At 41.0% G+C, this 27,363-nt stretch overlaps 1 protein-coding gene across 2 annotated transcripts in view; it reads right to left on the minus strand.

The window, feature by feature from the left end:
- Positions 1-27,363, minus strand: part of UNC5C (unc-5 netrin receptor C) — a 266,035-nt gene that overhangs the window by 71,658 nt on the left and 167,014 nt on the right. For both annotated transcript variants that reach the window (XM_049815325.1, XM_049815324.1), the window contains exons 2-3: positions 24,871-25,092; positions 5,975-6,118 (exon numbers count right to left, since the gene is read on the minus strand). In XM_049815325.1, the coding sequence (XP_049671282.1) occupies positions 5,975-6,118; positions 24,871-25,092 (366 nt within the window). The remainder of the gene's footprint in view (positions 1-5,974; positions 6,119-24,870; positions 25,093-27,363) is intronic.

Below are 27,363 nucleotides of genomic sequence, written 5' to 3' on the forward strand. Positions count from 1 at the left end.
AAGGAAGGACTTGAGGTCCTATCTCTGCTAACTCTCATACACACTTATCAAAGTGCACAAAGCACATTTTTGGATTATTTTTTAATACTGCATACCCTAGACGTACCTTCCTATTAAAATTTTTAAGTTAAGTCTTCCCAGCTCCCTCTCCTGATCTCAACATCCACCCAACTTTGTATCTAGCGCAATGTGCTGTAATGCTTTTGTGGGTACAGGAACATGTTCTCACAGCATTGCTTGGATTAGGTTTGTGAAGAGAGGGAAGAAAGGCACTGCAGCAATGTAACGTGGAGCATGGGCCCCGGTACTAAAAGGTGAGATAACCAAGTGTCAGTAAAGAATCTGTGATTTTTTTTCATATCTGTTTCTTTGTATGACTGCATACCCCTTGTAGGTGGAGATAAACCATCAGGTGAACTGGTCTACTCTTCTATATTGCATTTATCTTATCAGTAAACAGTATCTGACATGCATATATTAGCTACATTCCTTTGAAAAAATGTCTGGGGGAAAAAAGGCTTTTAGATAAGTACATAGGAAAGTAGTATCAAATTATACAAAAGATTAACAAGCGCAGACCTGTACTACATCAAGGCTTTTTAAAATGAAATTATTTTTTTTTAATTCTAATTTTAAGATAAAAAATAAAGGAAAAGAAGAGACTATCCACATTCATTACACCAAAAAAGATTGGGTAACAGAAATTACAGAGAAAGCTGCTATCTTCTTATAGGTTTTCAACAAATTCAAAACCTGACAGCAGATTTAGGTTTTATATTCTTACTATATTTTCTCAAAGACAGCATGGGTTAACATCATGAAGTCAGTGAGGCTACAGCAACACCACACTGGAGCAAATGAAAAGTGAGGTTGCTCTGTGCACATGGGCTCAAAGCAATTTGTCTTAGCCACCCCTTTATTATCTGATCTAAAAATTAGGTCAAATCCTGCAGCTATTGTTTAGTCTTTATCAGATGTATTTTCCAGTGGGTTTAACTCTACTCTCAGTTACACAGGCTCAGACCTCATTCATCCTTTTAACAGGAATTTTGCCCTGTTAGGTTTTATCTGTTCAATGACATCAGTCTTGTTACATAAAATTCACATTAAAACTTTATATTGGGCTTGGGTTTTTTTCAGCTAAAGGTAAAGCTACCCAACCCCCGTCCTTCCTCCCTCCCTCCACAAAAGTGACATATTTTTAATTGAGCAGAAAAACTGTATCAAAGCATATTAGTGACTCCTAGTGCTCCTGATAGGATGTGCCTAGAATAAATAAGAAATGTGTGAATAAATAGGAAATGCATTTTAGCACTTTCATAGGCCCATATCTCAGAAAATTTATTGTATCTTTCCAGCCTCACCAAGATATACATTAGGTGTCTGTACTTTGTTGGTTACTGAGGTATCTAGAATGGAAAAGTGAAAATTAATCCCAACAAATCTGCTAATTTAAGAGGATGAAATGCTCAGCTCTTTCTCATGGGGAGGCCAAAGCTGCAGGAAGATGAATTCCATGAAATAGGAAAAAAGCTCCTTTTCAGAAACAGCCTGCACAGAAGGGAGTGATTTCATAGCATACTCATGGTCCAGGAGGGAAAAGGTGAGACACCGTTAAATATCCTGAACAGTTAGAGAAGCCAGGATGTTGGCTTTAGTCTCAGACTCTTTTTCTGTTTATATTGCTAGCACGGGCAGCCTTTGAAAACCAGCAGCATCTTCACTCCACATTTATAGATTACTCCCTTCTTGAATAACTGAAGCTCTCGGCCAGAATGATGTTGCAATTGATTTTCACAGAGAACTTTCATTGACTAGGTTGTTACGCACCTTCTGACACATGCCTGACCCTGCATTAAACAAATACAAGCCAGTTTTCCAGGATGCACATTTTTCACACTTTCAGATTACTTTTCAGTTAATTCTATTACACGCTCAGTGAACAGAGATGTTGCATGCTTTTTTTTGTTGTTGTTTGTTTTAATGGAGTACAGCTCCAGCCCTTGAGAGGACACAATAATTCCAGAATAAGACCAGTGGGCATAAGGGAGAAAAGAGAGGAAAAGGAGAAAGAGCAGAAGGAGAAAGAGGATGAGGAGGAAGAGAGGAAGAGGGAGAGGGAGCAGGAGAGAAGCTTTTCTTAATGTGCTAGGTATGCCTAGTTATGCTACAGTTGTAGCTGTTGAGATGAAATCACCAGGCTCAGGTATTAAGATAAATAATAATATAACTTAAGCAGAGCACTTTACATGCTCCATTTACCCCTCACCTTTCCCGAAGGTGTCAGTGCTCACTTTCTGTACCAATTAAAAGTGAAGACTGCATTGGTGACAAACGTGCAACTATAGCTGCAGTTAGAGCTGGAGAGATGGACACTTCTGTCCCTCTTAAGTTTTGGACATCCTTGATTTTCTGGATTAATAAATACTGCACGGACCCTACCTTGGATCCCAGTCTCAGAGCACATTGTCTCAGAAGACTTACCAGCTGTGTTTAAATTTATTAAGAAACAACTATTATATTGCCAGGACAGATTCAGTGCTCTGAAGTCAAGGCTGTGGATACAGATGAGTTTCAGTATATCTGAGTCCGTAGTTTAATATAGTGATCTTGTAGACCAAATGATATCACAAAGTAAGGCATATACCCCACATCATATGTTCTGAGTTCCTAAAAAAACAGTCCCGAGTTACCTGAGACATTTATAGAAATCTGTGAAACTGGAAACGGACAATTTTGCAGAGAACGTGCTTTTGCTGCTGTTTGAAAATCTGCAGTTTGAAGGCCTAACACTTCAATCCTTAATCCCAAGGAGTCTAAGTGATTTGCCTGCATCACAGCTGCCCAAGAAACCCAAATTCAGCAACAAGAGGTTAAAAAAACTTCAGTAACATACAAAGCCACATTTGAGTTACAGGCACATAAAACTTCCTGGTATTTATTTAATTAGACTGTTCTAAAAAAACCCCACCAAGACTCTAGAAAAATCACTGAACTGACTGTTCCTCTCTCCAAAATATGGTAAGAAAAAGAAGCAAACTCTGTATTATGAGTGCCTTCAATAAAAATTTGGATGCCTGGGAAGATATGTCAAGTGATATAAAATAACCTCCATACATATACAATAATTATGTGTTATATAGAAATTAAGTACATAGGTATGGCAGTACACAAAAGTTACTTAGCCATCAAGTGAAATACACTCAGACTTCTAAACTGTGTTAATTTAATGGTCATCTGTCAAGGGCTAACTGGCAGGACATGAAAATCTTCTTAATGAGTTAATTTAGGAGTCATAATCTAAAAAACCTATTCAAACATTGCTAAGCCTCTCTGAAGTGCTGACTGCTTAGGAGAAAGAAAATTGAAATCCCTCTCTTTTGTTTCAGTACAGAAAAAGAAAATCCTCAAAGTCTCGAAAAGTTGCCTGCCATGGGAAAGTACTATGTACGTATGTACTGCCATTTCTAATTTTGCAGGAAGATTGTCTGTACAATAATTTTAACTCCCTTTAACTGTGGGGAACTTCTTCTCTGAGGTTAGTCCTGTACTCAAAGGTACAGGTCCTCTATTTCTCTAGGTACAGGTACAGGTACAGAGGACTACGTACAGGTCCTCTATTTCCAAGTCAGTTACTTGGACTAAAAGCATAAAAAAATGGGTATTTAAATTGAACGTCCAAGATTTGTATCTGGATGTTTACACAGAAAGTAACTCGTCTTCGAGGATTTAACCATGCAATATTTTCTCAAGAACAAAAGGATACTCAAGCTCTAAATGGGCAGTTTTAAGTGACAGAGAGTGTTTCCTCTAACGTGTCTGTGAAAAGCTTTATTTGGCTGGAAGAATTATTTTCTCTCATTATAAATTGTTAGGCACAGTGCAGGAAACATAAGTATGCTGCAAACCCAGTTTCTAATGACCTTTTCTCACAAAATGTGTTTTTGTTGAGGTGAAAACAGCGGAAGAGATAGATACAATTCCGGATGATATATTTTGTTCCCATTATACAAAAGAGGATTTCATCATGTGAAAGAGAAATGGGAGTCCCCAGTGTGACTACTCTATTACAAAGAAAAGCACCTCTTTGAAAATTAATGAACATTAAATATTTGTACAGTCAAATGAAGATCTGTTTTCAGGGAGCTAGTTTCCCTGCGTTCTTGGGCTCTAAGCTGGGAATGGTTCAAAATAAATACTGAGGTTCGTAGCCATGAATAACAATGATGATATATTAGGGTTGAGATGACCACTTTCAAACTCGTATTACCAATCTGATTATGTGATATGCTAAACACACAGTTCTTTATTCATTAAAGAACAGGAGCTTTATTATATGATTGCAGAGACATATACTTTCAGCTTTGCAGAAAAGGACCTGGGGGTCCTAGTGGACACCAAGTTGACCATGAGTCAGGAATGTGCCCTTGTGGCAGATACGGCTAACGGTATCCTGGGCTGCACTAGCGAAAAAGTATGGCCAGATGGTCAAGGGAGGTGACCTTTCCCCTCTGCTCAGCACTGGTGAGGTCACACCTGAAGTACTGCATCCGGTTCTGGGCTCCTCAGTGCAAGAGGGACATGGACATACTGGAAAGAGTCCAGCAAAGGGCCGCAAAGATGACTAGCATCTCTCCTACAAGAAAAGGCTCAGAGAGTTGGGACTGTTCAGCCTGGAGAAGAGAAGGCTCAGAGGAATCTCATCCATGTATGCAGATACCTGAGGGGAGGGTGCAAAGAGGATGGAGCCAGGCTCTTTTCAGTGGTGCCCAGTGATGGGACTAGAGGCAATGGGCACAAACCGAAATACAGGAGGTTCCCTCTGAACATCAGGGAACACTTTTTTTCACTGTGAGGGTGAACGAGCACTGGCACAGGTTGCCCAGAGAGGTGGTGGGGTCTCCCTCCTTGGAGATATTAAAAAGCCATCTGGACATGGTCCTGGGCAACTAGCTCTAGATGGCCCTGCCTCAGCAGGAGTTTGGACCAGATGACCTCCAGAGATCCCTTCCAGCCTCAAGCATGCTGTGATTCTGTGAAAGGAACAGCTGTCATGTCATTTCATAGCTTGCTTTGGTAATATCCCTACTCATTAGTGTCCTGGTTTTGGCTGGGGTAGGGTTCATTTTCTTCCTAGTAGCTGGTACAGTGTTATGGTTTGGGTTCAGTATGAGAAGAATGTTGATAACACACTGATGTTTTCAGTTGTTGCTCAGTAGCGTTTGTACTACGTCAAGGATTTTTCAGCTTCTCATGCCCAGCCAGCAAGAAGGCTGGAGGGGCACAAGAAATTGGGAGGGGACACAGCCAGGGCAGCGGACCCAAACTGGCCAAAGGGATATTCCATACCATGTGATGTCATGCCCAGTATACAAACTGGGGGCAGTTGGCTGGGGTGAGGTGCTGGTCACTGCTCAGGAACTAACTGGGCGTTGGTTGGCGGGTGCTGAGCAATTGTATTGTGCATCACTTGTTTTGTATATTCCAATTCTTTTATTATTATTGCCATTTTATTCTTGTTATTGTTATTATTTTCTTCCTCTCTGTCCTGTTGAAGTCTTCTTACCTCAACACAAGAATTTTACCTTTTTTTTCTGCTCTCTCCCCCATCCCACTGGGTGTCGGGGGGGAAGTGAGCGAGCAGCTGTGTGGTACCTAGTTGCTGGCTGGTGTTAAACAATGACAATTAAATTCAGACACTTTTCTTGAGACATATAACTGCTCTACTCAAGAAATATTGTTTTTTATGCTTTCCCCACATACAAAGGAGAAGAAGGAGATTTTGTTCTTAAGAACAGGTTAAGCTGAAGTTCTTACAAATGCTTCTGAAGGCCTTAATTTTAGTATGCATCAACAACTGTAGAAAATACAAAGCCTAACTGGTCAGAAACAAAATCTCTCTCCCAAACGGTGGAGACTCCACTTTTCCTCACCCAAACACCATCAACTTAACACGCAGAGCAAAGACACTCACATGCAATGCGGACGTAGGCTTTCCGGCTCTTGGTGGTGCCTGCAGAGCTCCAGGCAACGCACTGGCACCAGTAATCTTCAGGCCCAAAGAGCTCCTCGACTTGCTGTCGGGAAATCTCAATGCTTACCTCTCGGACAATCAGACCTGTCAGGGTACAAGTAATGGTGGTTAATATTAGGCTTACAGATAGAAAGAAAAAAGTGTAGGTACAGAACTCTGCTTGCGAAGATGTTGTGAGACCTTACAGCTCTACCAATATCTACTCAGCAACACATGGTGTCATAAGGATGTGAAGGAAAAAAACGCCAACAAAACACCACTTTATCTGCATAATAAAAGAAGTGGGTGAATGAAAAACTAATCACTGTGGTTTTGACTTTGATCGCATACCACGTATATGTTAGACAAGCAAGAGGAACAGCACCTCAGCTGACATAAATTGTACCATGTCCTAGGACGATTTACATCAAGTGATGATCCAGCCCAGTTTTATTTTCATATGAATATCATAAGACCACAGAGTCATTCAATTTATATGACTCCCTCAGCCCTCCTGTATTTCATTTCCTTTTGCTAGACAGATACAGCAGAGGGAGAAGTCCTGTTCACTCTGACACTGAACTGCCCAGGAAAATGGATTTTACCATTGCAGAAAATGTCCCAATATTCTGCAATGATGGGCACATGTGCTGCAGTATGGTTATTGCAAGCTGCAGTTTGGGGACTATTACTGTCATATATACTGCAGATACGGTGATATTTTTTTAGGTGATTTTATAATACAGTGCAATACACTTCAGTGCCTGACGGTCTCCCTGGCCCTGCCCTTCGTAACACATCTCAGCACAACCCCCTCCAAACCCACAGTTGCACCAGCGATGACAGTGACCCATTCGTTATCCTTCCAAGCAGAACGATATTTGCCCACATTTCCCACACAGTACTCTCTGTTGGGAAGCCGTTTTGCTTCTTCTAAGTGCAAGGAAATATTGTGGTGTCTCTGACACTACTGCAAGGAGCGTTGGTAACGTGTTGATCCTCTAGCTACAACCACTGTGTTTCATACTGACACAACCCCCTTCTCCGCCTCAAAATGCACTGCCTGCTCAAAACACTCTTAATTCCAGCCAAGATACTGTGCCGGGGTGGGATAGAGTGCTTACACCTCTTGTCAGCATGTTTGGTCTTTGTTGCCGATGCCAAAGTATCAATAAGCTTCTAATGTGTGTCTGCCTGTAGAAAACACCATCGCCATTTCAAAAATGCACTCTTGCAAACAGCCTTGAATATATTAGTTCACATAGAAGTATTTTGTATAGTGGGACTGATTTTCTTTTTCCTTCCAGAATTGCCAGGAAACTCAACTGAAAGATCCTTGGATCACAGCGTGCACAGTTTGTCCCCGTCACCAAACACCAAAGGGCAGGTCCTTCTGCTGAGTGCAGACTTGAGCCTGTGGAGGCCAGCTACCCTCAGCCTCCTGCCACACGGCTTACAAGGTAATATTCATAACTTGAATGTTCCCAAGTGCACAGCACGGCACGTTCCTCAAGCACTGGAAACGAGGCCAGCCCTTTGATTTGCCTCCAGCCTCACAGAGGCTCCATTCAGGGAGCCAACGATTAATTACTGTTTGTACACAGTTGTGCACTGTCATTGAGGCTGCATGCTGTTTGCATCCAAAACTTGGTTAACAACTTAACAGCAGAAAGGAATTCATGCATGTAATACCATAGACTTCTCTGGTGGGAATGCCTTCTAATGAGATGCATTTTCCTGCTAGAGACTATCACAGCCTAGATCCCTTTTTATTTCATTATCCTTGACATCTTTAGCCATTGAATAATCAGCTGCTTTGGGGGAAACACTTAATAGCTTTCCTCCTTGAAATGAAATGCTCAAAATATGGCAACTGCACTCCAAAGAATGGAAATCAAAGTGGTGCAAGGGCATTTGATATGCAGTGAACACTGTGTTATAAACTTGTTCTGCTTTGATGAGCTCATTTGGCTCCAAAAGGGGTCTGAGGGATAGCTTTTGTCCTGTTGAGAAGAGCATGAAGAGGGTGGGATGGAAGCATGTACATTACATGCATAGAAATGGTTGTATTTTCCCAGTGCAACTGCTGCTAGCCTAAAGATTACTTCACTTCATTCCCAGTTTTCATAGCACTAGCCCAGGGAGCCTTTGAAGGTTACAATATTATGTTTTTATAATAAGGCTGATTATGACAGAGCTTGATGGAGCAGTGAACTTTGTTACCCGAGGGCTAAAAGCAAGCAGGCTCATAATGACAGTACTGGTTAATAATGATTATGAAATAGTCTTAACAGTCAGGACATAAATACCATTTTCTGATAGCCTGTTGAAGATACAAACCCATATGATAAATAGCTCCCAGTGAACACACCAGCAGAACTTTTTATCTCTGACTTCCTGAGATGCTTTCTAATTCAAAATAACAAGCTACTCCAGGTAATGTCTTTTGGCACAGTCATGAAGTACTGATAGGTTTCAGGTTATTCAAAGTAATTTGGCCTTTGATCTTTGAGTAATACCAACTGTTGTGCCATGACCAAGGAGATGCACACCTTCTTTACATACCAAATAGATGCCGGCTTTTTCTGCTTACAGGCAAAAAAATATCACTGTGTCTTTGTCTTTAAGGTAAACTACTTTTCCTAGAGCTCAAAATGTGTCGAACCAGTTGGTGATGCCATGAGATCATCTGGGCTGTAAGGATCCATGGCAAGAACTCGAAGCTGATTCAACCACTCCTTCCCAGCGTCGCCCATCGGCACCTCACTGCACAGCCACATTGATACAGGAGAAACATCTCACCGGCTGAAATGCACGCAGCCTCAGACTCTGGGGCAAGCACAAAAGGATGCGTTTCCTTTGTTGTGCCAACTTGCAATCCTATTCCTTCTGCTAACACACTGCAATGTAACCCCTAACAGAAAACCCCTTTCTAGGCTAGATTACAAAAAAGGCAATTTGCTGAGATACCTCAGATAGCAACTGCCTTGTTACCAGCTGACATACTGCTGTACATCAGATTTCACAGAGGAGCTGGTACAGTCTGTCTGCTTCCATTCAGGAGTGTATCGCTTATCCACCTCACATGGGCACCAAGTGCAGGACAACCCTGGTATGATGACTTCAAACAGAGATCTTCATCTTATCCCTGTCAAAGCTGCTTCTGCTTCTACATCAAAGAACAGTAGCTGGAGTAATAAAAAAAAAAAAAAAAAAAAAGAAGAAAAAAGCCGAACAACCCACGTCTCAGTATTTCCAGAAAATGTGACACACTGTGCCTGTAGTTCAGGCAACTGTTTATCGAATTGTTTGGTTATAGGTCAGTGCACAACATCTGAGTGCAAATTTAGAAGTCAATTTATAAAATGAGTCCCTATATTTTGCCTAAGTATACTTAGGACAAAACAGATTAACAGATTAGTAGCAATTTATGCAGCATATAATCTACCTGATATTGGCCAATTCTACCTTGCCACAGTGCTAAATAACAAAATGTCACCCTCTCACAGAGAATATGTCCTCTACCTTACCTTCTGTATTAGAAATATATTGAATTTTTCAATCTAGTTCCTCATATGGCTAAACTATACAGCAGGCAAAGATATGCAGCATAAATGTTTTCTTACAACACTTGAGTAAGCTGCACATTTCCGGAATTAATACAATCACGTAGATGGTGGCACAATCCTCAAGAAGTCAGGATCTTCCTATTTTAAAGCAATGCAGTAACAAACATAGCTGAAGGGAGATAACAGAAATGTGGGCAGCTAGAATGCTCGACATGTCCCTTCTAACGCATGTAAATTCATAAAGAGCATCTATATAGTATTTCTAACTCGTACTGTCCTTGTGATGAATAGCTAGAATATGACAGGGAAAAGCATTTGCTTGCACTGTCCAAACTTGATTTGCATTCAACAAAGTGAGAACTGTTACTGTAGCCTCTTGTAGCCCATCTGGATCTTGGGTATGAAGACAGATATGTGAAGATTTTGGGTCTAATTATCACCACCCTATTTCTGGCAACAGGAAGATTGTGAAGAGAAGAGCTTTAAAATGAAAATGCAGAAAATCAAAGTAATTGAAAGCAATTCTCCAAAATAAACAGTAATTGTATCTTAAGATTGTTCACTGAAAAAACTCACAGATCCTTAAAAATGCATCCCCAGGTTGCTGGGCTCTTTCTGCACAAGTGTTTCTTTTCTGATCTCAGTGAATAACTGCAGTATTCCCAAGAGAGAAGCAATGTAAGAACTTTTACAACTTGAGTATGAGGAAGTAAAAAAATCTCAGGAAAAAAAAACAAAAGCAAAAATATTTGCTGTCCTCTCTGGGTCCTGTGTATATAGATCTGGATCTGCTGGGTTATAAAAGATGTCACAGAGGCTGCTCAAGGCTGAGGCTATTTATATACACAGATCAGTCAGATTTAATACACTTACCTAAACCTGGCACAACAAAAAGATACTACATTGGTGGAATTTCCCTAAAGAGAGGTTCAAAACCCTGTAGCCATCAGGAGACTAAATAAACTGGTGTAAGATATCCTTTTGCCCCTAAGTTTTCTGTCCAGTTCAGGATGGAGGATAGCTTGCGGCATTTGGCATAATCAGTCTGCCGTTATGTCCCAGTCCAATGAATTGAATAGGTTCTCCATAAATGACAATTTTTGCATATTTAGTAACACAGCATATACAATTATTCATTTCAATAAAATAAATGTATCTCTGGGACTAATACCACTTGGAGCAGGAAGGCACCAGAACTTTACTTATTTCTGTATTTGCACATTAAGGAAGGATTAATGTGTGGAGAGAGGCAGAGGGCAGAGGGAGCCTTGCTCAGTCTTCCTACTGCTAATGTGTGCAGCTGAATGAGCACAGGGGAGAGGCACTGGCTGATGGTATATATCAAAATAAAATTACTACCCCTCCTGGAGCAAAAGGAAGAGCGAAGAGGGAATTGTGCCTTATATACATGGTCTTTTATTATAAGCTGTATCCTAGAAACACAATCAAGCAAAGACACACTTCATTCACGCGGTCCCCGAGTGCTGAACTTAGCTGGCTATACAAACTGTGAGGTAGATTATCTGGTCTTCAGAGGCAGAAATGTTATCTTTTTTAATGTATGAAAATGTAATGTAATAGTATGAGATTATGGTAGATTATTAGTAACCGCAATAATAACTTGTGGGTTCCATATTGCACTGGCAAATTTCCCAATGATTTTAATAGGAACAGATTTGCCGATCAGATTCATTCCTTTCTAATGGGAACAAAAATGTCTTAGAAGGTTCTGCAACTGTATAGGACTGCGCAAGACAATAAGTGATCACCATAAACATCTGAAAACAGAAGATTATTGTCAGTTAATCAAATGTAATTATCCAACCTGGAGTCAGTCTAGGTCACAGAGTATTTACACCTCAGTGGGCATCATTCTGCCAAGAAATTATTTTGATGTATTTTGGCTGCCATAAATGTTCAGCACTTGATACTAAAACCTGCATGTGTGAAAATATTCCTCAGGACTTTGATAGAGTAATTTTTGTGGAGGTATTGTATTGGCATGTGTTTGACCCTCTGGCACAACACTGAACAGGAGCTATTTAGGTGCAAGACTAGACTGCGCTTACAAAGTCTAAGAAACTGCATGGATAATTTGTTTATTTTCTCTGTAAGTAGAAGTTCAAACAATTTCTGTGCTTTTGTGCTTTCATTTGCCTGAAAGGTATTTCATTAATTAGTAATCACATACGCCATAGCACAGATTTCTCAAGGAGACTGAACTTTATGACCTACTGGTCTGGAAAAAGACATTACTGTAATACATGCATATAGATTGCAGGTGTATCACAGCCACTGTAAATAAGTATGGAAATATAGCCCATTTTCATGCAGGTAACTTGCAGGCCTTTACAAGTTCAATTTCTTGAAATCAGTACTCAGAGCACCCTCCCAAATGTGATGTTCACTGCTGTTGGCTCCCTCCCTGCACCCCCAAATCTCCCTTCCTGCTGTGCAGTGGGGACACAGAAGGCAGGCGTGGTGTTTCTCGATGACGCAGAAAAGGCTTTGGGGAGTCAGCAGCAAAACAGCTCTGGGGTAGGGGTATTCCTCTGCATGTCCATGCAACACGTGCTGCTATAGAATTAAATTATACGACACGCAACTTAGAAAACCACGGTGCATCCCCATTCAGAGCCTCAACTTAGACACAGAGAAAAATGCGGTGGCTTGCTCAGTCTTAAAATAAATCAGTGCCAGTCTGAAACAGCCCATGGTTTCTGACTCACAGTTCCTTTTTCTAGCTATTAGGAGTAGGAGAGGGATGTGAAGAAATACTTTATGAATGTTGCTCAGTCTGGACAGATTTGAATAACCTACGTATACATGCTTTTTAATGCAAGACGAGGGTGGAAGGAGAATCCTGATACCAAAAAGGAACATTGGAGTTTTGCAATAATTTCAGGAGGGGCTGGATTATCTCCACAGTATTTGGCAAAAAGGATGAAAGCATCTTCAGTTCTCATAGTCCTCACCTGTCTTACATTTCATACAAAGCTTCATCCAAAAATCCTTAAAATAGCATCATAATTTTTGCTTCATGAAAGTGGCCAAGACCATACGCCAAAGTGGTAGGACTACAAACAGACTTAATAAAAGTTAAACAGATTGCTTTCTTATTATTAGGTTGTTAGTTGTTCTCTCCTTAGTTATTAGGTTGTTCTCTGATGGTAAAACTTAAGTGACCAAAGCCAAGAATGATGATCTTTTCACTTACCGACAGTCCAGAATGGCCTGTCTGATTTATTTAATTGCTCATCACAGCTGCTATAAACAACCCGTCTCTGTAGTAGGAGGCTGATCACTTTACTTGGCGAAATAACCTTTTTACAAAGGTAAAAATAAAATCAGTGCTATGTCAAAATTGAAATTTATTTACCCTCTTGCAGAGATGGATTCCTCACAGTCAGAGTTATTCTGCTCAAATATATCAGAGTACTTAAGCTATGGAATTTGGTGTTTAAAAAAATGAATAAATAGGCTATGCACAAGAAGAATGGCTTCAAATATTAAAGTTCTTGCTGAGAAAAATGTACTCCGTGCATCCTAATGGGACAGAGATGATTGCATAATGGCACACTTTGCCTATAGCTTATTTTCTATATAGAGTATCTGTAATCTTAACAAAAGATAGATAGACGGATAGATATCTAGAGATAGTTTAACAGAGCAAACAGCTTTAACATGCAGTAATCCTTCACGCTGTGATTGCATGCACCTGGTTTTGCCTCAATACTGCTTTTCTGTAAATTGTGGCTGGCTGGTGATATGAAATGACTGCATTGAAGATCACAAACTATTTTCTACAAATATTAGCTTAAATATTTAAATTAAAGGCTTCCAGCTATTTTTGCTCTCTTCATAACTTTCTCTTTAGGAAACAGATACATTCTTAAATTCTCAAATTAATACAGATAAAGGCAACAGCCTAATAAAGTCAAGTTTGCCTTAAAAACCGATGTCAAGTTTGCACTGGTTTGCATCAGTTAGCTATGGTATCTAATTACCAGCTAATGGTAGAGAGTTAACTGAAAATCCCAGCTCCCCTACTATTTTTTAACTGACTCATACAAAAATTACAAAGGGTTGTCTTCAGAAGGATTTTACTTTGAACTGGAATTAAAGAACACACATTCTCTTTGGGTTTTATTTTCTTTTAGTGAAAACAGGGCCTTTTTGTTCTTTTCCCATTAACATCTGAAGGACCAAGTTGTGTAAGATGCAGGGAAGATTTCAAAACTGAGTTCTCAAATGCTGGTGGAAAACAAACCCTGTGCCCTTGTCCCTGCCAGCGTGGTGGAGGTGGAAAGTACAGCCCTGTGGGCTTGTCCTCTTGGGGAAGGTAAAATAGCCCCTCTGCTCTCTTCTCCCCCAGCCAACCTCAGCAGCTGACTGCTTTACATCACCCTTGAACTATTGCCATTTAATACTTTAGAACAGCAATGGATTGCTTGTTCTCAGCCTATAAACAGTTCAGAGACAAAGGAAAAACACCTCCTGCTTTTTTTTTAATGGAGGCTATTTTCTGGTTGATGGCATTTTTTTGTGAATATGCAGAAATTGCTCCAAAATGTGTTGATCTCTTCAACATATATTGTGCCTATTGTTGCCACTTTCTTTTTTCCTTTTTCCTCATACAGAAATAATAATCATGCTCCGGTGTAGCAGGACTCCAAAGAAAACCTCACTATAAGCATATATTTACATTCAACCATGGGCATCATCATTTCTGAATTCACATAGGCTGAGGTCTAGGAACAGAAACAAATGCGAGTCAGAACATCTTGACCCAAGCCATCCCGACACTAAGCAACCCTGCCTCTGTGGCAGTAACCAAGCAATTCCCTGCCAGGCTGGTGCTACTTACAGGGAGCAGGAAAAAGAGAGGTTGTCCACATAGGAAAGCATAAGTGTGAGCTCTTAACAGCTCCAGCTTTTGGGTCAAAGACCAATCTTCCCTTCTTTTGGTCAATGCACATGCAGCTGAGAAGATGTTGGGGTTTTTTTCAAGGGCCAGCAAAAAAACGTGCCAATGGTTCATGTTTTACTTAAAGCTGTAGTTGAGACTTCACAAAGAAAATCTGTGCACTTTTTATTTCTGGTTCAGAGGATTTACATGCTCTTTCTAATGATCTGGGCCTTCAGCAGTGGGTAATGCTTCCCAGTCCCCAGCTTAGTGCTCATGTAAAATTGAAGCACTTCTGAGGCTGTTCAGAGCCTACAGATGAATCTCAATGTGCAGGCAAAAAGCAATAATGGTTGTTTAGCACTTCACTAGAAGAAGCCAAGGAAATTATGAAAAAAAAAAAAAAAAAAAATCTATTGAACTTCAAACATCTGGGAAGCCAACTGAGAGCATCTGAATTTTGAACAGTGTGTTTACATTCCCTTTGCATAGGCGGGGGGGGGGGGGGGGGGGGGGGAGGGAATTGAACAGTAAATGGTTTTGTGTGTAATTTTTTATATAAAAATATACACCAAGTTGTTTATGTTATTGACATAGTGACATATATGTGTGTGTGTATACATATAAAATACGTATCTGCACATGTACTTATGTACTACACCCACTCTGCATGGTTTTGAGAAGCAGAGACAATGTGAAAATGCCTTATTTCTGTGAACTTGATGTGATGACACAGTTCAGTGGCTGGTGCAGCTATTGTGGGAACAAGGACAGTTGCAACGTGACACAAGGGGTCACTCGGGAGCCTTCCTCAGCAGTTGTTTTCCTATTTTTTAGTCCACAATGTGCAGGAACAGCATGTTGGGGGAGAAGTGTAAAAGCCCCACCGTATTTTGCCATTGTTCTGCATGCTAGAGATGGCATTTCACAGCTGACTTGGGTATCTTGAACAAATATTAAAAAGAAAAAAAAAGAGAAAGGCAAGCAGCTGCTTTCAAAATAGCTTTGTCCAGTGCGCTGTCAAGTGAAGTGACTTTCTCCAGACAGAGATGAAGCTCTGGGAATTTACTGTCTGCTCTCCCATCCAGCGTGTTTTCAGGGTTGTGCCAGGGCAGCAGTCAAAACACCAGCTCCTGAATGCCAGGAGATTTTTCTTAGTTTGTAGCAAATAAAAGAATCATCACAAGAAGGCGTGCGAAGAGGCAGCCCGGTGGTCACAGAAGTCATTTGGTGTGTACGTGTTTCTGGATACAGCACAGCTCATGATCCCCGTCAGCTACAGTGAGGCGCTAGGGATGTGAGCAAGTTGCTCTGCAGATCCATGAGACTTTGACATGAAAAAAGACCTTTTTCATTACGTAAGTAAAATGCCATCAATACTACCCCTATAATTCTGGCTGCCTCTTCTTTTTTTTTTTTTCGGGGTACCCACTCTGACTGAATCCAATACTGGTTTCCACCTTAGTTGAAGAATAAAAGGATTAAAACTAAACACTAAAGCAAGCCTGATCCACTTCTAGGCATCGTTATTCTTCAGGCCTGGCAATCCTTACTCCTCTTCAGAGGAGGGCATGGCAACCGACCCAGGTGCAGTGTCAGCACATCATTATACAAGTCACTGGGAAGCCAAAAGCAGCAATCAACCAACCGAGATTCTCTCTAAAATCGAAATCTGGGAGCAAATAATAGAAGAGGCTGTGAGGGCCTAAAGATCAGTATTCAGAGGGAAGAAGAGACACAGAAGAGGCTGACAAAAGACTTCCTTTCTGCTCTCACAATCAAAATATGAAGAGGGATGAGAAGTCATGAGGAATTGTGAAAGGCATCCCATCAAAACCTGATGAGAAAGAGCTGTACATAACCTTGCAGGTGAATGGCAGTCCTGCTGGTACCTACCACATCATGCTGCTCATTTATGTACGAATAAGGAATGCATGGGAATGACAAAATTAATACAGGCGGTGAACCTGCAATGGCAGCACAAAATTAGATCCTGTATGGGTCAGACCTGCATGTGACAGCCACCTCTCTTTCCCTTACATATTAGCAATGATTTGATACCCTACCCTCACAGTGAAAAAAGCCTCACTGAATCTGATCTATGTGCAATCATTGTTCCATACAAATGGCTTTTTATTTTTATTTTTTAAAAAAAAGGATTTCTCCAATGTAGTTTTAAGCAATAGGAATTCTTCTTCAGAGAATGGTTTCACTGTCTAATGAGCTAATAGAGGAAAAAGTAGAAGATACTACCCAGGTAGCTGAGATACAAGCTTATACAGACATCAACGGACTCGAGACAACAACGCTTAAATGTCTTGCACAGTCATCAAGACCCAAATGTCTCTAAACAGCGTTAGACCACACTTCCAGTGACTGCATCAGACTATAACTTGTTTTCATTGACATATATACTTCATAAAGTATAATTTTGACCTTCCATTTCCCTGAATATTTTCTGGGATTTCTGCAAACAAACTACAGACCTATTAGTCCTACCCATTCTCATGTTTAATGAACTGAAAAAACTACATTTATAGGATGCAAATGTCCCTGCCCTAGCACTGCCGGGGTGCTACTGACTGCAGCACTTTTGTTTGACGGCACACAAGTCCTTGGCTCTGCTCTTCTTTTCTGCCATTTTTGTATCCAAAAAACAGTTGTTATCCATTTAGGCCAGCGGATGCAGGACAGAGACTAACCTTTGGGACTTGCTTCCAAACCAAGCTGACATTTATTAGCCTTTCAGGCACCAGACCACCCTCACCACGGGGACTCCAGATCCCACTCAAAGGGCATTCAGCTTCAAAGGAGCCAGGGGACACGGATGGAAAAAGGAAGCATTGCTGTGCAAAGCCGTGGCTAGTCTGAAGCTGTGGTGGGTGGACTGATGTCTGAAGATGTCTTTTGGGGAATTAATGGGATTACGAGTGTGTAACAAAGGGTTTAATGAAGGAAAAACTTGGAGGAAGAAAAGGTGTAGGCTGGAAATATTCAGAGGGGTATCCTCAAATGCTTCAGATGAATGCACTAAGTGTCCTCTTCTTATTATTTTAAATAACTTTATTTCCTGTCTCAGATTTGTTTTTCTAGAAGCCCACAGGAAACCTTCAGGACAATTAGGTGAACAGCTGCAGATAGGAAGTTAATGCTGCAATAAGAAATGAACAAATAGCCTAAAGCTTTTATCTTTTGGTCCCAAAGCACTTTGCAGAGGTAAGTAACAGAGACATTGAGTGATTTGCAGAGAGATACGTGGTGAATCCACAGAAAATTTGGAATAGGCAAATGACCCTTCCCATGGGCCCATCACTACTTGGAGGAAGAGCATGAGCAGGATTAACTTGCAGGAAGAGTAGCTCCCTCTGGGCCCCACTGTTAGCATCCCTGAGTACCCTGAAGGATAGAACAAGTGCCGAGGCTGGAACAGCCCACCTCAGCCAGCTTAGCAGCATGAGGGCGGGGGGTTCACGAGGTCCGTGGCTGCTGTCTGTAAAGGTGGGTGGGCACGCACATCCCGCAGGGCAAAAGCTGCCGGGAAGGACAGCATTAGCAGAAGAGTGTCAATGGCTGTGAACACGTCTAGGTCTAAGAGCTAGAAGCAGCCTTCCACAAAGAATTACAGGGACAAAAAAACCAACATACAACAGTTTGATTAGATAAGAAATCAATGACATGTTAATACATGTATTATAAGTGAGTACTATACTCAGTAGAGTCTAAACTCAAAACCCCCAAAGTCTTTTGGAGGCTTCTATACAAAAAGATAATCTCCCGGGGTTTGGGGAGTAGTTTTGCATTGCCTATAAGCAGATTTCCCTCCAGAAGCAAATATCTGGCCCCACGTTCTTGCTCTGTATATAAAAAGATTATTTCCCTTCTTTAGGTCAGGACTGACCTTAGTGATTTCTCCCCTCACTTCAACAAAAATAACCACCATTTTGAATTCATATCCTAGAAAATGGTGATTCTCTGCCTCTCTGTGAGTGTGTTTCTTCTGAAGCTTCCAAAATGTGTTTTTTTTTTTTCTATCAAAATATACTAATTACTTAAGATAAAAGTGGAAACTGCCTGCTTGCAAGAAAATATCTGTGGCAGCTTTGTTGTCGGGTATTCCCTTGATCTGGGCATGCTGGGGACCACATTCCCAGCATCTGATTTTGAAGACACAAACTGTGAGAAGACAGAACTTCTCTTGCAATGGTGATGGGCATGAGGGTCCTCTTCCCCAGGAGAGCTGCCCACCAGGCCACAGGCAGCGATAGGCAGAAAGAAGGTGGCCCGAGTGACATAAAAAATGGCTGCAACCTAAATGTCAAACAGGAAAAAAGTGTGGGCTTGTTCATATGCTTTTATATAAGTAAACAGCCTGTATTTCCCCAGAGAATTCCAGTTCTTTGGAGAAATAGAGTTGTCTGCTCCTTTCTGCACCAGCTGCAGGCTTTCAGACCATACATATAAACATTTCACTTACAGCATCCTTCCGAAGAGAAGACAGACTTCAAATTATTAAAGAAAATGGACTGTAGTATCTATCAATTCTAACCCACACCTCAAAACTATTAATAGAAGCATCTGGGAAGAGACACACAGACACATTTTTAAATTTCCTTGAAATGAGTTGGATTAGGGCAGAGTATTGAAGGAACAGAGCTAAAATTTGGCAATATGTTGCTGAGAAATAATTATTTTGAATTGGGGTGCTTGAAGTTTGTAATGGATTTGATCCAATGATAAATGGAAAATAAAATTACTTGTGACAACAGTGGAATGAAAACAATCCTTATTTATGATATGTGGCTACCGTTACTAACATAACCCCAAGGTATTCTACCCCAGGGAGTCAAAATATTGCACGCTAAGTATAACTGGAGCATTTAGCATCAGTTGCCATCTCCTTAGCGAAGTTAATAGGGATACTCACCACATTTGTTCAGAAAAATAGCCTTTTTCCTTATCTTTTGGATTCTTGAAAAATAACGCACAAAATTAGGAGGCTGCAGCAGGTCAAGAAGCAAAAAGGGATTAAGGAAGGAAGACGTGCAGAGTGGGAAAACAGCAGTAAAGAAAGGAGGATCTGTGGGTCAGAGGAAACGAGGAAAACATTACCCTTCAACATTCCTCTCCCTGAGCTGTGCTTGCATGGGGGTAGGGGGCATGTGAACTTTGTATTTACGCTCCCAAATTAAGTTCTCAACACGGGTATTCAAAGAAGTGCTATACTTAGAAACAATAGCTTTTCTTATTTATAAAAAATACTAAGACAAATGAGCACAACTTCTCAAAATGAGAGGCTGTATGATGATCTTCGGTATACAATCAAAAGTCCCAGCTTAAACAACATCCAAACAAGTTGATGTGACTTTTGTTGTTAGGGCAATGCAGCCTTCCAAAATGTGGTGTCACAAACACCAAAATACACAGCTTTCATGAGATGTACACACAAAGAGGAAGATAAAGTGACAGAGCACTGTGTGCTGGAAGTGATTTTCCTGCCTCTATACATGGTGCCAGAAGAGCAGGGACAGTCAATATGGAGGTTTCCCCACTGCTGTCTTGGCTGCAGCGTCTTGTAAGGGCTGTTTTAAAGGCAAAAGGGCAGACATCAATCTTTGATCTTTCTGTTGAGCGGGTGATCTATTAACGATTTAGCTAGCTGGGTACCTGCTCCCTCAACAGGCAGCCAAACCCATTGCTTAAGGTAACAACCTCCTATTTGCCAGATTAATGATGACCCTATGTCAAAAGCTCAGTCTCCTTTCATCAAATCTGCAAGTCATCCAAAAATACTTTATTAATGGGAAAAGGTGATGGTGGGCGGTAAGCACGGGAATCACAGCAGCAGCTCTGTAAAGAAACTGAAACAAAGAAGTCTAAGATTTCTGTCTGAAAAGAAGAGCATATTCATCCACCTCAGTGCAGTTCAATAAACCCTCTTAATCAGACAAAAACCCTTATTCTGAGCCAGATTCTAACTTTATCATTTTCGCTGATTTGTGGGGAGGCAGAGAGTTGAAGGAGCAGCTGAAGGGAGCCTCCTTGCTGCAGGCTGGGTGGCACCAGGGATGCTCCTGGAGGACATTAGGTCTTCTGAGAGCCTGCTTCTGAAGGCAGGACATGGGAAAAGGATTGGCAACTTCACCTGCTCCTTGACAGAGCCTCCCTCAGCATGCCTTTCCTCTGAGATTGCATGGATAAGCCTGCTCATTTTTCATTAGCGGGGGCCTCGGGCCAGGCTCAAGAGTCCTTATGCCGTCTTGCTGCTATTTGGGAACATGGAGGAGGTCATCAGCAAACACCCTGAGCCCTCCTCTCCCTATGCATCCCAGCAAAAGAAGACAGAAAGTGTAGGCAAACAATAATGCCGGCTGAATTGCCCAATATGTCTATTTAATTAGCACTTAGAAGAGTCCCAAATGTTGTTTTCTCCTTGCTTGAAGGAGAGAGAAGAACATGTCACTGGCATTGCAGAGGGCAAGAGGGGTTTTATAGATCATTTCACCTTAATAGTCATGGAGAAACTATTACAAAGCATATCCAAATTGAAAAGACAAAACCAAGGTCCCTGTAGTCCTGAATTTTCTCTGTTGTACATCACTGGGATGTGGAGTTTAATTTAGCAGCATTTAATCCCTCTGGACAAATTAAAGGGGTGCAGGACACTGATTGTCTATACATCCACAACTCTCCCACCACTGCAGAACTGGTGTGTGTGTGTGTCTGAAAATATTTCTCCATAAAAAACACACATGCAAAATAAAATCTTTTGCCATAGTTATTTTCAGAGGTACAGTAATTTGGAAAACGTGCACAAATTGCTCTAACAATTATTGATGCTATTGAGCTTCCTGCCCTGTGACAATGGAATTTTCTTGCCCCCAAAAGCATCAGTTCTGCAGGGTTCCTTTTACTTTCATTGCTGTTATCTTTTATGACACTCAGCCATAAAATCAAATGTGTTCCCTCAAAACAACTTTCATCTTTGTTTTTTAAAACCCGTGTTCTTATTCTTTACATATATTTTTCCACATTAATGGGGAAATATTCCAGTAAAAAAATAAAAAAGACCATGCCCTGCCTTGTATTTCACGTACATGGGAAATGAAAGAGTCAAAGATGTGCACTAAAGATTTTCAAAGCACCCATTTGACTTCTTTATGAAAATGCTTAGCTTTTTCCATAAAGAAGAAAAATTCCAGTGAGTCTGAGGATTAAAAACCAGAATGTAATGATCTTCTGTGTAAAGCTTCTGGCTTCTCAGACTCAATCATTGGAATTTTTCTTTTGCAAGACTCTCTCTTCAGGCTAATTTAATTAAATAAAGTGGTACTAGAACACCCTGTCACTATTACTGTTCTCATCCTCTCCAACCAGAAGGCAACAACTCCCACAGAGTCTCTATGCATGTCCTTTACAGCAATGCTTTACCTACTGTTTAAAAATATTGCACAGTGCAAAGTGCATATAACTCTTATTTTGTACCTTCTCTCTGTTACAAAGAAAAAATATATATACACCGAGGAAAAACATATAAATATTTATTTTCCTTTCTATAAAATTAACCTTCTTAATATATTCGACATTCCTATCTAGCATCTCTCTTCAATGAGAGCTGGACTGCGCTCTCATTCCATCTCTTGTGCCACTGCTATTGCTGTGCTGTTGTCTCTGGTTTTATCAATGACAGAAACAAATTTGCCTTGTAAGAAGAGTTAATCATCTCTACATAGAATTCATTCCTGGGCACAGGCTCAAAGTCCATGAACACATAATCTTTTGCAAATCAAAACCTATTTCTCTCTTTCATGCATCATTTACAATCCCAAGATGATGTACTGCTAGCATCACACCTGTATTTTAGTCCTCTTTCTTCCTGATTACCCATCCTTTAGAAAAGAAAGCACAGGTGACCTTTACTTTTTTCCTCTCGTATATTTTATTGTCTGTTTGTCTTGATTTTCTTTGCTTTGCTTTTCTACCTAAGGAACTGAAAGAGAAAGCCTGGTTCAGAAACGGCAGCAGAAGACGGCCTCAGCATGGTGCCCTTCTTCGTATTTAGGCAGAACAGACCTTAAGAACAGTAAAAATATAAGGAAAGAAGAATGCTCCCAGTTTTAGTTGCTGGGATTACACGACTGACCCAGCAGAAACACTGTGTAACCAAGATCCCTTTGAGCCCACGTAAAGGCTTAGACCTAGCCTGGTTTGTGGACAATTTCTCCAGCCTCTAGGCGCAAGCCTGAAGCCAGCAGCAGCGTAGGCTTGGGCTGCCATCCCGATGCCACCCTCTGAGCAGCTCAGTCACTACTGCTGCGCCCTAGGTTACAACTACCGCACTAGCTAGCCAAAAATAACAAAACAAACCCAAATGGCCTCAAAAGTGGTAGGGTCAAAGGGCTTTGCCAGCCTGACTGGTGCAATCTGCCAAGCCGATGATCTCACGCATCCTTCTTCAGACTGTGAGAATGAATCCTCACAGTCACCGTCTCCTGCAAGTTTTTCTCCAGCTGCATCTGCAGTGGATATATTTTCCCAAAGATATTATTTTACCACTACCTGAAATACATTGTTTATCCTTTTATCACATACTATGTGCTGTGAGCCCTAGGTTCTCAGTCTACTCACAGGAAGGTGCACAAACACTCTAACTGTGACATGCGTTATCCAACCTTTTGGCAACAACCCGGTTGACTGACAAATTTAGGTTCTGATGACAGTTTCATTTCAACAAGTGATTAGTGTGGCTGGGATGTGCATAGCTTTTGACACTCTCCTCCCCACCAAAGTCCAGTAGATAAAGTTAATCTTTAAGTGGATATGGGTTTCATTTGCATAGAATTGCTGCTGTTTATTATGCAAACCATTTGTCCTCCAATATATTCAGATGCATCTCTTTTCAAGACTGGCCTTCTACATTTGTCAAATGCAATTTGCTTTACAGTATCATGAAGTTCCTCTACAATTAGATTTTTAAGAAAAAAGAATGAATTTTTCACCTGTAGTGAAAACTGCAGTCACCACATCAGCATTTCCACATTTCTGAATGCTGATGTTAATAAAAGCTTAAAAAATTAACAAAGCGATAGCTCCCCTCCTGCTTGTCCTTCATTCCAGTGGACTCCCATGGATGAAGAAAATTGAAGATGTATTAAGTAACGAGAATTTCTTTTTTTAGTTTTTCTGCTGCAGTCAACTTGTTGGAAAAGCCAATACTTACAAACAAATAAACCGGGACAAAGTTTAATACAGATTTTTTTCTACAGCCTTTCTTCCTACACCCACCTTCTCTTTCTCAAGCTGAGAGCACCACAGCACCGTTAAAAGCTTATGCTTTTGATCTCTGTGCAAATAAATGAGCTGAAACAAATAAAACCCAGTTCACAAGAGACTTCCAAGACATCTGGTGGAGTTATGTTTCTAAGTAATTAGACCAAGTGGTGGTGTAATTCCCAAATGAAAGGTACCTTCTTGCTAGGTATCCAGTTATTTCTCAGAGCCATCAAAACAACAGTAAGTCCTGCTTCTCCTTGCACGTGACTCAAACTCTATTGATTACCAGTCTTCCCAAACAGGAACAATCATATCTTTGATTTACGCTCGTTTATTACTCAAGTTTTTACCCCCCCCCCTTTTTTTTTTTTTTTTTGGACTGTGAAGGTCCTATTATTTTTCCATGGATGTCAGTGGGATTTCTGGTATTGACTGAGGAAGGATGAGGCTCTTGGCTTCCCTTTTTTTTTTTTCTTTCTTTCTTTTCCTTGCTAACCTACTGTAGTTCTCCTTCATACAGGCTCTATGAAGCAGGCAGAAAAGTGTAATGGAATAACAGCCAGGTGCTTGCTCTGGATCAATACACTGCTCTAAACTATGCCCAGGTGTGTTTTCTCCTTCTTTCTTGCTGGAAGCCGAGTAAATTTCTCCTTCCCCCCCCCCCCCCCCCCCCCCCCCCGCCCCAATCTCCCAAAAAACCCCATCATTCTAAGAACAACCCAATGGTCTTTGGCACTTTGGGGAGAACATGACTCTTGGTCTGTGACTACGATACAATGCAACCACTGGGAATTTGTGACACTGGGGAAGTGAATGGAGGGTATACCTGGCTGAGAAAGCAATTCCCTTTTGTTTGTGCATGGTTCTCCTGTTTGGTATTTTTTTTTTTCAAACTTGGGCATGGTGCTCTACAAGCATGCTTTACTAACTGATCTGGATACAGACACCACCTCTGTACTATGACAGCTAATATTCAGTAATGCCAAATACAGAATTCACAGCTATATCAAGAATAAACTAGCTGCCATATGACATAGCTGGTAGATTACAACAGTGGGCTTGATATTAATGCATTTTAATTCTCATCCCTCCATGACACAATGCAAACTCACCAGAGGTTTCATCTACTCTCTCGTCCACCACATGGTCCTTCTGATGAACCCATTCACTGTTGCACTTAAAATAGATCTGCGTGGCTGGGCTTGCTTTGCAGTACAGATTCACAGGCTTGTTCTTCACAATGTAAGCCTCTTCAGGTTCAATGAGGAAGTGGGGCAATGGCTCTGGAGGATCAGATGGAAAAGTTTCTGGAAGCTCATGAAAAAAATCATCATCTGTAGAGAAGAGACGAAAAGGACAAATGAAACAACCAAAATTCACCTGGCAAAGATTTACAAGCACTTTTTGAAAATTTCAAAAGAAGTATACTTTTCAAATAAAATGTTATCTTAGGAGCATTCCTAGACTGAGCCTTAAATTTACTGCTTCTTTCAGACCAGAAGAAAGTATTCTTTACATCCTGAGATCTCTTCCCTCTATGTGATGCAACAGGGATGTGCACATTCACATGACTGGGAACGGTCCTTTGTTATCATCACCAGCAATATTAGCAATAAAGCATTATGTTAGCGCTTGGGAGAGTTGCCTGCAAAACCGTAAAAAGAAATAATAGAAACTTTTGGAGGCTTCAAGGTCACACTTTTCAATAGTGACTTATCGCACTGTTTAATCAAGTGCATGCACATATTGGCTGAGGCTGGTGCAAATAGGAAATAGTGCCTTTCGTTTCAGATGAGCAATTTGAAATCTGCTCTAAGGGCAAAAGACTAAATGCAAGTCCAGTCTATGCTGCTTTGTACATACTCTGACTCTCTTGCTAAGGCTGATAATGAAGGTGACAAGCTATGCTTTATTTACTTCATCTTTAGTACACTGGTTTGTGCAGTCCTCACTACAGAGAGGAACCGGGAGCTGGGACATGGGGCTCAGCAGCCGTGAGATGGTGACATTTTGGGCCAACACAGACGCGTGCTATTAACATAAGGAACCTCTGCCCCTCTCTGGTGCTGCTGGTAATGAAGAAAGTCGATGCAAGAAGTCCAGAGAAAGAGGAGAAGAATCCAAGGCACAAGAGGCAACACTGAAAACACCTAACACACAGACTTCCCTCTGTCTCTCCCTCCCTCTTTACAAATCTCCCTTTAAAACCCCTCTGCCCCTTTGTGCAGAGGAAGTGTTCCACATCAGAAAGCACCAATTCAGCGGAGAATAACCCTCTTCCCACCCACCTCCCCACCTGCCGTCAGTGTGGAAGAACATCCAAGACACTCCTGGTGGCAAAGGGGTTGGGGGGCACCAACGACCGACAGATCCACCAGCAGCAAGCTGACAACCCTGAAGGCCTTATTCAGTCTCCCTCTTTCTGCCTCTGAAGCAGTTATCGTTATACACAGTGACGGACGTTGCTGGTGATCAATAAAACACCACAGAACATCAAACTAAAAATACTGGGGAAGGCTGGCTATCTTCTCCCTGCCAGTCCTCATGAAGATGAAATGTCAGACAGCTACCTTTCAGTACCGAAGACGTGCCTGTGCAGGCTGTGTCCAGAATTACAAGGGGCATGAAAGGCTCTCCTTCCAGCCACTGCTTTGCAGAAAGAGAAGGGAGAATAGTAACACATGAAGGAGACGGGGAGAAGCTAATATGATACCCGTCCACATAGCTATATGGAGGTAGACTGTACGTCTTTATCAGTGATGGGAATACCTTACACAGCAAAAGATTTTGTGAATCTCTTGAACTATTTATGAAGAGACCATATGTTCACCAATTTTCTTTTTTTTTTTCTCTTCATATTAATTTAAAAATACTCCTGCCTTTCTGGATGTCTCATTTTAAGAAGAGTAACAGGCCTAACTCACCACTGCAGCAATCCCTGAGAGCTAATAGAAATGAACTGGTCCAATGATAGAAGAAAGGAACACTAAATAAGGCCTGGCATTTTTCTAGCAATGGGAAAATCTGTGACATACTATAACAATTAAATTTCCACCTCCAAATACTCAAATTAAATTTAATTTTTATCCCTTTCCCGTCCTTCCTTTTTTCTGTGGTTTCCTTTTCACTCTGACCACACCAGCCTCCTGTTTCTGCAATCCCATTTTCTTTCCTCGTTAGGTATTTCTTCCTTGTTCCATTTTGCTCCCCAGTTTTTCCCAAAGAGAAAGATGAGTTACAATAAGTTAATGAGAGTCCACATTTGGTTTCATGGCAACAAAATATGTTTGAACTGAAGCAAGAGGCTTTTCAGCATTCCTCATTCCCTTCTATCCCTACCTCCCCCTCTTCTCCACTCCCTCCCTCTCACACACGCTGCTCCATAGACATCCACAACACAGAAACATTAGAGATGAATCATTTCCCCTGAATTGCCACAGGACGTATCTTTTTCTTCTGGTCATTTAATTGCAAATCAGCGAGCAGACAGATGGAAACTAACAAAGCACACATATGTTTTATAATTAAACAAGTATTGCTTCACTAATTTCTGGTGACTGGAAGAACAAATGTATTTATTTTCACCACTAGATTTCTGCACGTTA

This window comes from Accipiter gentilis, chromosome 12, assembly GCF_929443795.1.
Source record: "Accipiter gentilis chromosome 12, bAccGen1.1, whole genome shotgun sequence".
NCBI classification, from domain to species: Eukaryota; Metazoa; Chordata; class Aves; order Accipitriformes; family Accipitridae; genus Astur; species Astur gentilis.